The sequence below is a fragment of the Megalopta genalis genome, chromosome 7 (genome assembly GCF_051020955.1).
Source record: "Megalopta genalis isolate 19385.01 chromosome 7, iyMegGena1_principal, whole genome shotgun sequence".
Taxonomy (NCBI): Eukaryota; Metazoa; Arthropoda; class Insecta; order Hymenoptera; family Halictidae; genus Megalopta; species Megalopta genalis.
Genome location: NC_135019.1, coordinates 13,159,851 through 13,170,930, shown reverse-complemented (window position 1 = coordinate 13,170,930; position 11,080 = coordinate 13,159,851). Strand labels below are relative to the sequence as shown.

At 39.7% G+C, this 11,080-nt stretch overlaps 1 protein-coding gene across 3 annotated transcripts; it reads left to right on the top strand.

The window, feature by feature from the left end:
• The first annotated feature begins 279 nt into the window (after positions 1 to 279).
• Positions 280 to 10,735, top strand: Psa (puromycin-sensitive aminopeptidase). 3 transcript variants are annotated; one of them, XM_033472620.2, is made up of 4 exons: positions 280 to 609; positions 7,445 to 7,689; positions 7,775 to 7,922; positions 8,220 to 10,735. In XM_033472620.2, exons 1-4 carry the CDS (start codon positions 481 to 483, stop codon positions 10,356 to 10,358), a joined length of 2,661 nt encoding a protein of 886 aa, XP_033328511.1. In that variant the 5' UTR covers positions 280 to 480; the 3' UTR covers positions 10,359 to 10,735. The 3 variants fall into 3 exon arrangements, with proteins under 3 accessions (XP_033328511.1, XP_033328510.1, XP_076380001.1); XM_033472619.2 differs by lacking the exon at positions 7,775 to 7,922 and adding an exon at positions 7,974 to 8,124 and having other exon boundaries at positions 281 to 609; XM_076523886.1 differs by lacking the exons at positions 280 to 609; positions 7,775 to 7,922 and adding exons at positions 6,470 to 6,609; positions 7,974 to 8,124.
• The last annotated feature ends 345 nt before the right edge of the window (positions 10,736 to 11,080 follow it).

The following is an 11,080-nucleotide window of genomic DNA, read 5'->3' as shown; positions in this document are numbered from 1 at the left end:
CTGCTTAACATCAAACACAGATTTTATTTCAACGATCAGTGGGAAATAGTAATTAATGATAATTCATAGTCCACATATGCGTTATTTAAATATATATATATATATTATTTGTTGGTTCATCCAAACCGTGAGGCAATTTATATTTGGCGCGTTTAAAATTCGCAGCAAGGAAATATGTACATACATACATACATGCATACATACATACATACATATATACATACCTACGTACAACGTGATTCAGTATTTTTTTCATTACATATCTTTTCTCTTTCAAGTTGCGCATGCGTTTACAATGCTTATCAGCGTTCTCGTGTAACATGTTTCTACGTAGTTGTGATAATCAGTTTTGAGAGGGTCTGGTCGGTTTGGTCGGTCTACGTCTACACTGTCGACAGGAAGGGAAAGATCAATTAGAAGACGGCTTTCAAAATATTTGGCTGTGCACGACTTTTCCGGGTCGCAATCCAATATCGAGTCATGTCGAGTACAAAGAAGCAACCATTTCGCCGTCTGCCGACAGACGTTCTGCCGTACCATTATGATATCTTTTTGACACCGAATTTGAAAACTTTTATATTCAATGGGAAGATGAATGTGAATATTGATGTAAGTATCAATCTTGATCAGCGCTCTTCAAACATTTGGCTAAATGTTTCTAATATTACACGCTTTGGACATGAAGTGTTAGCGTTGATTTAAAAAATTTAAAGACAGTAATTTTGATTTTTTCAACAGTTTAAAATCTTAAAGACCCATTGAATTCAATAAACATCTGGTATGGGCAAAAATCCATTCTTTCACCAAATTGTCACTAAAGATTATTAGATTCTATTCAGCAGTTCACATAAAAAAGCAATGGTTAATACCAGGAATGCTGATCTTTAGAGGTGTCAAAATGACATTACTTATGGGTACCCGTAATATATGTATGGAGTGTTATATGGCATGTGAGATCTACTTAAGGAATAGATTCTGTATATGAAATCAATAGACCAAGTTTACGTAAACATATGTTCTATTCGATTTTGTTCTGGAATTGTAGCGAGTTTCTTCAAACTTACCGTATTTGTTCACTTTCACAACAAATTTCGTTGAACTCTTGTATAATTCTTTCATGTAGCATTTTGATGTTACATAGGAACTTTGTATATAGTGTATATCAAATAGCTTAATGGATTTAAGTCGAACGAATTAGCCCCTTATTGCAAAAAAACAGCAAGCATTTAATTGCAGATCTATCAGTATTATTAGGTATAAAATTTTCATTAATGTACATTATTGATCAGCAAGGAAAGAGGAAAATAAAATAAGAGAATAATAGAGAAAACATGTTACATATTACACTCATGATAATTTTGTCGATCGAAGGGAATAAAAAAATGTTTGAAGCAAATAATTTTTGCAATAGTTGCAATGTGCGAAAACTGTATGTTTTGCATGCTTCCAATGAAACTCGCAAGGTAAACAATGGTGTGTGCTACATACACGTTAAAGGCATTTTCTCAATCTTTATTTACTTCTCTCGGATAAACCATTGCTCGATTGTACTTTTAATTTACGATTTTGTAATCTTTGTTACACATACTTTTGATCTGTACAAATGAATCCATGAAATTTTGTCATCAACTGGTGACTGTTTCTTGTGAGCTCTATTTGTCTACTTGCGAGATAAGTGCAGTTCATTCATTAACATCTTTTGAAATAATAATTATATCAACATACCACTTCTCATAACTCGAAAACAAAGTCAAGTAAGACGTACGTTCATATGAACTATTTTTTATTGTTTTCATGTGTAGAATCCATTCCTGATGTGGGTCCTACATGCTATAGGACACCCCATATATAAACAAAATTATGTGAATTAGACAATAACTTTTACATATAGAATATAATGTGTAAAAGTAATATTTGGTACATTTTTATGAGGTGTGGATCAAACGAATTTAAAATGAATACGTTTTTAAAATACGTTAAAATATCATATACATTGTACGAGTAAAGATTATTCGAAGAAAGTATATATGATCAGTTTTCTTAGAAATTGATCGCTTTCTTAGCTCTGAGGTAGCAGTTATTCAAGACTTATAGATTGAAAAATATGGATGTCCACCGAGACCCGAAACTATATTAAAATGAAATAACTTGTCTATAATTGAGCCAAGCAATCTAAATTTTTTTGAGACGTTAGAAGGAATAGTTCACTAGACAATGGCTAATAAAAAGTTATTTTCAAAAATTGCAATTGGTTGGAATGACAAAAAAAATATAAACGTGTATTTTAACTTTTTTATTTGACCCTGTAATGAAAATTTCAAAATTGGTTTTCTTAGATCTCGGAAACTTCTACGCATGCTCAAAATTTCATCGAAATCGGTTAACTTTGTAATAAGCTATAAACAATTAAAGATGGCGATAATCACATATTTTTAACAACTTTCGATGGATGACTGCAAAAAATCTTGAGATTTTAACATGTTTCAATATTTGTATCAATCGATTTCGATGAAAATTTCCAACATTTATAGAGGGTATCCCTGAAAGATATTTGCAAGTGGGCACCAGGTGATTCCCCATGAAAAAACATGAAAAAGTTTCGGCGCGGATACAATTAATCTACAATCGGGTGAGGTTCGGCGGTGCGATTGGGGGATCGCCATCTCTGAGTGAACACATTACTCAATTACGCCAAACTCTTTGTTTTGCACAGGAGACCGTCTTTGAATGATGTGCTCACGTGACGAGTGGCGGGCATTCAGTTCTCACCTGGTCGTAACTGTAGCGGTCGGCCTCACTTACGTATTGTTTCGAAGCAAACACGTACCATGTCTCTCTAACGCTCGCAATAAGTAAAATGTATTCTCGCTACTGCTAATTTGACACATCGAAGTATCGCTACTTTTTATTAATCATTATTGTTAATCTCGTTAAGTTTATAGTTGTTTATTTACATTGTTCCATTACATTTACATTCGTAGAAATGGTGTACAATTCTTTGAACTCTTCAACCTCATAATCCTTTCGCGATACGAAGAACTCCGCCGCGTCGCACAGTGATCCTATTCGATGAATTAGCTGTTCATGATGATTTTTGCAATGTTTTAAAACGTAAAGACCGTTTTATATAGGTCGTTGAATTCGTCTTGACGACTTAACATTATCAAGTAAAAAAGATATAATAACAATTAAAAAATCAAGGCGACTTTAACTTTTTATTTAAGAAAATTTCTTTTTTAGTTTCTTATATTGAGGTTTATAGAAAATTGAGTTCTAATTAATTCTTGTTCGAAACATTTTTTTGTCAAAGCACTGGAAATAACTGAAAAATTGCGACAACATATGAATAATAAATGATGTTTGTGAATTTTTATTTCGCCAATAACACATTTCTCGTACTTAAAAATGCTACTGTCTACAAGATAATTTATTTGAACATTAATATTCAATTGACTGAGAAGAATTGTCAACGTTTTATATAATAATAATTAATGTCTTTTGACCCTCAACACATCGCGCTTTCTTTCAAAGTGGAATGATTTCTACATACTTTTATCTTTATAATCATACTAACATAACTTCCCGCAACGTCCACCCATGAAAATAATTATTGTTTAAGGTGGCTCTGTGGCTAGCAATTAGTACTCAGTCTTCTATAAACATCAATATAAAAAATTAAGATAAAATTTTTTCTTAGATAAAAAATTAAAGTCACCTTGATTTTTTAATTGTTACTATAACTTTTTTACTTGATAATGTTATAGTTGACATCAAGACGAATTCAACGACCTATATAAAATTGTATTTACGTCTTAAAACATTGCTAAAATCGTCGTGAACAGCTAATTCGTCAATTGGAATCGTTGTACCGTTGCAAACATTGGTCCTTCGAGCCGGATCGAATATTCTTGTGAGCTGCACAGTGAATATTTGAGTTAATAAAGAGCACGTGAAATAGCGGCCGTTTTAATCTCAACGGACAATTTTAAAGACGACAAAATTCCGTCTATCGTTGAAGATCAAATTGAACGTTTCTGCCGCATACATAATGTGGTTACGAATCTTAAAATATAGTAAGAGCAATATAGCAAGGCAAAGGTCACCTCAAGCGCTATCGAAACTCAGCTTACACTCTTGGAGAATTGGTGAGAAGAGGTAAAAACAGCTCATGCAGTCTTAAAGATTCATCCGAGTGCAGAGCTCGTCAAACTGCAGTATGATCGGAAGGCCTTCTACGACGAATGTGTAGCTGTGTTTGCTGATCAGAGGACTATTTCCCTGGACATTCTTAAGGCCCTTTGACGAAGCGAAGAAACTACACCAAGCAAGAAATCAGTCGAGTCGCGTTGCCGTGCTGCGCTACCTCTCATACAGGTGCCAACGTTTGATGGACAGTTTCAGAACTGGACTGCCTTCCATGATCAGCTTAAATCGCTTATTATAAACGACAGCTCTTTGAACAACGTCGATCAGCTGAATTATCTCAAGAGTAGTTTGACTGGAGAAGCGGTCCTTATCTTTAAGAACCTTGTTATTACTGAGGCCAGTTTCCCCAAAGCTTGGGATACCTTAAAGGGCAAATTTGAGATTAAACGCTTACTAGTACGATCACAAATGACTGTACTGAGCAACATACCAGGGTTGAAACTTGCATCAACTGTGGGTATGAAGAAGCTAATGTATGGGATTTGGGACGTGATCGATGCCGTGAATGATCTAGGATGACCTGTCACCAATGCCACAAATTGGATCGTCAACTTGACGGGAGACAAGGCAGGAGTGGGAGGACTCCTTGGGTGGAACAAAAAAAAACCATCCACTCTCGACAGCCTCAAGCAGATTCTCGAAGCCAGGATCGAAACCGTGGAAGCCATGGTTGAGTACCATAAAGGACTCGCTAAATCTGCACCAGGAATCCTAAGTCGAACCGGGTTCAGCTCTCATTTTCGTAGAGTAACCCGCTTAACCGGGTTAACCAATGCGTAGATGTTTGGTTAACCCGCTCTTATGTTATCCCTGGTTAATGTCAGGGATCCTAACCGCCGCCTAACTCAATTCGTAACCCGGTTACTACAGGAAAACAAAAGAAAATCTTCCGCTACAGTTCGATGGAAACATTTATCTAATCGAAGTAAAAAAATTAGTAGATTCAACAATTCTTTTCGTAGTTTAATTCCATATTGCAACCGATTTCAAAAACCCATATTTACCTATCTAATAACCGGCTCTTGTAACCTTTCTGTAATAAGTGGGTTATGTTACCCGCTCTCTGGACAATTTGGGAGTCGTTCTCCTGCGTGTTACTGTAACCAGCCTTGGTTAACCAAGTTACTGTTAGGGTTAGGCGGCGGTTAGAAACCCTGGTCTGCACAGATGCCCATCAAGCCGGCCAAGTTGCTCCAGTCAAGAGATACAGGGTGTGCGATCTATGCAGCAAGGATCATTTCCTCTTGTACTACCCAGCCTATGGGAAAAAGATACCCTTTGAGCGACGGGCCATCATTCAAGCTTTCGGCCGCTGTTTTAACCGATTGAAGAAACATCTGACTAAGACGTGCGCGTCTCCCAACGCTGCCAAACGTGTGCGGAACTCCATCACACCGCCATCCATCAAGACGCAACAACTGCACTGGAGTCGGTCGTGCAGCATATAATAGATGCAATACGCACCGACGGCAAACGAAATCTAAACTCACACAGTCCGTGATGACGGGCAGATTCTATCTGCATAAGTGTATCGCCAATCACCCTTCGTTTCATGGATACACGAGGACTCGACGAGTCCTAGTTGGCCAATGAGACTATCAGCCTGACTACTTTCAGGTTTCAGGATACCGAAATGGATATCCTCTGCCAAGAAGACGACGCCTCCAATTGAACCCTTTCAGCTATGGGAGGTCACACTCCGTATCGGTGGACGGCTGGACCCAGACAGAAATCCAGTTTTGACAAAATCATACAGGCATTATGCCAGACGCTTTGTTATTGGCCAAGCTTTGGGTGGATGAGCACACTTAACTCATTACGTTATCATTCATTTCCGATCACATGCATCATTTCATGATTCACTTACTATTCACCTGCTTGTACTTCATCCGATCTCATATTTCTTCATGCATCATTGGTCACGCACATCGTCACAACTTATTATTTTTCAGCACACTGACGACACTAGTACGCACGACAATCCCCTATCTCAACGGCTCGCGTGGTCTACTCTTCGTTCAACGCATTACCAAACCGCTTAGCAACAACTTGAATGTCAACAGTCGCCACGAGGGTATTTCGTCGTACTACGACGAGGCGGGCGGAATGTTCGGAATTGGCCACGCGAACCGGTGAACAATCATGGACGTCGCCGCCGATTTTGGCGCGAATACAATTAAACCACAATCGGGCGAGGTTCGGCCGACAACGTGTTCGTGCGATCGGCCGGGACAGGGCCTGCCATCTCTGAGTGAACACATATTACTCAATTACGCCAAACTCTTTATTTTGCACGGGAGATCGTCTTTGAGTGATCTGCTCACGTGACGAGTGGCGGGCATCCTGGTCTTGCCTGGTCATAACCGTAGCGGTCAGCCTCGCTTACTTCCGTATCGTTCCGAGGTAAACACGTACCGTGTCTCTCTCTAACGTTCGCAATAAGTAAAGCGTGTTCGCGCTATTGCTAATTTGACATATCGAAGTATCTTCACCTTTTATTAATCATTATTGTTAATCTCGTTAAGTTTATAGTTGTTTATTTACATTGTCTCATTACATTTACATTCGTTCAAATGGTTTACAATTCTTTGAACTTTTCAACCTCATAATCCTTTTGCGACGCGAAAAACTCCGCGTCGTGCCGTTACAAACAAAAATATAGAATAACTTTTTTTTATTTGCTACTCATTTTTCGAGAAAATCGAATTTGAAAATTCGGTTTGTAGACTCGGTCTCGGGTAATATAAGCGATATGCGTTGCTCGACGAACCGTATCTTAGCCGTAAAAAAAGTTATTTCATATTTTTTTCGTGTTTTTTTTTTTATGAGAAATCACCTGGTGCCCACTTGTACATACCTTCCAGCGACACTCTGTATAAAATACCGAGATCTACAAAATGCATTTTTTAAATTTTCGTTATAGACTCGTATAAAAAAGTTGGAAAAACATAATTTTTTTAACTTTTTTTATTATCCCAATCAACTGCAATTTCTGACAAGAATTTTTTAGCAATTGTCTAGTAAACTAATCCCTTTAGTATCTCAACAAATTTTAGATCGCCGTTTTAAAAGGCGTTCGAATACTTTCGTGAGCATGTGTAGATCATTTGCTAGGACTTCGACAAAACTTTCTATCTTTGGTTAAATTGAAAATATTGCATTAGAATATCATATTTTTCTTAAATCGTTAATTTCTTTAAATCTATACATTGTTAATATCAGTATTTAATGTTTGTAGGTGGTAAAGTCTACGGATACCGTTGTCGTGAATTCCTTGGACATCAACATCAAAAGCGTTGCCTTCCACTGCCAGGAAAAGGACCCTATTTTGACAAAGAAAATTGATATTTCCGTACCCGACGAGACAGCTACCTTCATATTTAATGAAAAGTTACCATCTGGCAAAACCGGATATTTATGCTTGGAGTTTGATGGAGAAATTAATGATAAAATGAAAGGGCTTTATAGAAGCAAGTATACTAGGTACAATATTTACAGTATAATTATGCATTATATATAAATAAAAAAAAATTTCCCGGAAATACGATAATTTTGGGACACTCTTTAGGGAAAGTGAGTGGGATGCTGTAACTTTTTTACATCCCGCACATGCACGTTCAGTTTTCCCTTGTTGGGATGAACCGTCGTTAAAAGCTACTTTTTCGATTCGGCTTACACTTCCATGTAACACGTCGCTTGTCGCCTTGTCCAACATGGTGAGCACTGATCATTATTGTTTGACTAATGGATTCGTTTTGTCTTTCCAGGTTGGACGGGAGTGTTGAATACGCAGCAGTAACACAATTCGAGTCAACAGATGCTAGACGTTGCTTTCCATGTTGGGATGAACCGTCTCACAAAGCCACATTTGATATTGTCTTAAACGTGCCATTAGGTCTTACAGCACTCTCGAATATGGTAAGTCGCGTCTAGCAACTGTTATGTTTTTTTCTTCTTTAAAAAAATGCTTGCCAAGTAATTATTAAAACGAAACCACTTATTTTTCATTTCAGCCTGTTAAAAAGAAAGAAACAAGTCAGGACTCGATGGAAACGTACCACTTCGAAACAACATCAATAATGTCAACATATTTGGTAGCGATAGTTATCGGCGAATTTGATTACATAGAGGATAAGTCTCGCGACGGAGTATTGGTAAGAGTATACACACCAAAATCTAAAACCGAACAGGGTCGATTTGCGTTGGAGACGTCCGTTAAGATGTTACCATACTACAAAGACTACTTCGGGATTGCATATCCGTTACCAAAAATCGATCTGATCGCGATCGCTGACTTTTCGTCAGGAGCTATGGAAAATTGGGGGCTGGTCACGTACCGTGAAACGTGCCTTCTAGTGGATCCACAGAACACGTCTGCTCTTCGAAAGCAGTGGATCGCACTAATTGTGGCGCACGAGTTGGCGCATCAATGGTTTGGAAATCTTGTTACCATGGAATGGTGGACTCACCTGTGGCTGAATGAGGGGTACGCCTCGTTCGTAGAATTCCTATGCGTTGCAGACCTGTTCCCGGAGTATGACATTTGGTCGCAATTCGTCACGGACACGTACATCGGAGCGCTGGAATTAGACGCTCTACAGAACAGCCACCCGATCGAGGTGCCGGTCGGTCACCCGTCCGAGATCGACGAAATTTTTGACGAGATTTCTTACAATAAAGGCGCCTGCGTTATTAGAATGCTGCACGCCTATATCGGGGACGACGATTTCCGCAAGGGAATGAATCTGTACTTAAATAGGTACAGTTACGGTAATGCGGAGACTATGGACCTTTGGCGCGCTTTGGAAGAAGCCAGTAACAAGAACGTAGGCTCCGTGATGTCCACGTGGACTGAGCAGCAGGGTTTTCCCGTTGTCACAGTTGAACATCGCCAGGATGGTAGCGACAGGATCCTGACCCTCACCCAGAAGAGATTTTTGGCCGGTGGTGTCGAGGAGACGGGTGACAGTTCATGGATGATTCCCATAAGCGTGAGCACATCGAAGGATCCCAAAAAATTCGTGCTAACGGATTTGTTGGACGAGAAAACGAAAGAGTTCAGGGTCAAAGATGTCGCTCCAGAAAGCTGGGTGAAACTGAACCCTGGAACAATCGGTTTCTACAGGACTCACTACAGCTCAGAAGCGCTGTCGTTGTTATTACCGGCCGTTAAAGACGGCACGTTACCTCCGTTGGACAGACTGGGACTGTTCGATGATCTTTTTGCTGTGGCACAAGCTGGCCGCGCTTTCACCGTGGAGGTGCTCCAACTAATGCACGCGTTCAAGAAGGAAGACAACTTCACTGTGTGGTCTAGTATAGACAACGCTCTGAGGAAAATCGGATTTCTCCTCTCCCACTTAGACTGTCTGGACTCCTACAAGGCGTTCGGGCGTTCCTTGATGCACGACATTCGCAACAAACTTGGTTGGGACCCTAAACCAAACGAAAGTCATTGCGATACGCTGCTGAGATCCCTGGTGCTTGACCGCATGGCAGTTCTGAACGACAGGGATACCATCGAGGAAGCGAAGAAACGGTTCGAGCTGCACGTCTCCCGCAAAACTCTTCTTTCCGCCGACTTGCGCAGCCCCGTGTACAAGGCTGTACTCTCTAACGGCAACAACGAGACTTACCAAACGATGCTGAAGCTCTACCGCGAAACTGACCTACACGAGGAGAAAGATAGAATACTAAAAGCTCTCGGCGCGATCAAGGACGAAGCTATACTCGCGGAGATCCTCGAATTCGCAATGAGTGTCGAGGTCAGGGCTCAAGATGCGGTGTACGCGATCATGTCGGCGTCGATGACGTACAAGGGCCGTCTGATGGCCTGGGAGTTCATCAAGAAACACTGGGAAACGATCCACGATCGTTACGACGGTAGTTTCCTGTTGACCAGACTCGTCAAGATCGTCACCGAGAACTTCGTCACGGAAGAGCAGGCCAACGACGTTGAGAACTTCTTTAAGGAGCATCCAACGCCTGGCACAGAGCGAACAGTCCAGCAGAGCGTTGAGTCGATCAGATTGAACGTGGCATGGTTGGCCAGAGATTTAGACTCTATCAAAGAATTCTTGGACCAGCAGAGCAAAAGTAGCAGTAGCACGGAGTCTTGCCCTCGCGAAGCTGTTACCGGCGACTTGTTATAGTGACTGATAAAGCAGAAAACTGAGGGTTCAGCGTCATTCGTGCAAACTTGGATGAAGGAAGAATGTTGTCACAAAAATACGATCGCCGTCGTTAAATCTAGATCATAATGATCGGAGAAATGGATTCTTTACTTTTATTGCAAATTAAACGCAGTATTAAACTTTGCATTTACTTTTGTACTGAGTCCGAACGAACAGCTGATTTTTTCCTTCCCAGGTTGCGTATGCGCGCCGTTTTGGAGAATCGTATTGTCACTCATGTATGTACAATAAAGAGTGTGCAATAAAAAGTATGTGAAACAAGCGTATAGCTGCAATATGCAATTTATATCACATTTAAAACACAGAAGATTCAAATAAATACTTTTACGCTTGTACCATCGCGAATGCTTTCAACATCCTCTCCACGATCGTTTACATTTTACATGGTCTTTACACAGAGTTTATTATTATCATTTTTCAATAGTTCCAATACTAAAAATTAAATCTAGATTTTAACTCTTCTGGCTGACTCCTGAATCGTTGTCGCGAGAGTCTACAAAACGAAGGAAATGGGAGAATCATTTCATACATAGACACATACAGACCGTATGAATACTAAACAAATAGATCGTAACACCTGTCACTGAAAGGATTAACTAGGCACAGCTGTGCTTTTGTACGACAAAAATTGAACCCCTCGGAATACAATGGATAAGCGCAGTTTACAAAACTAGTCTATG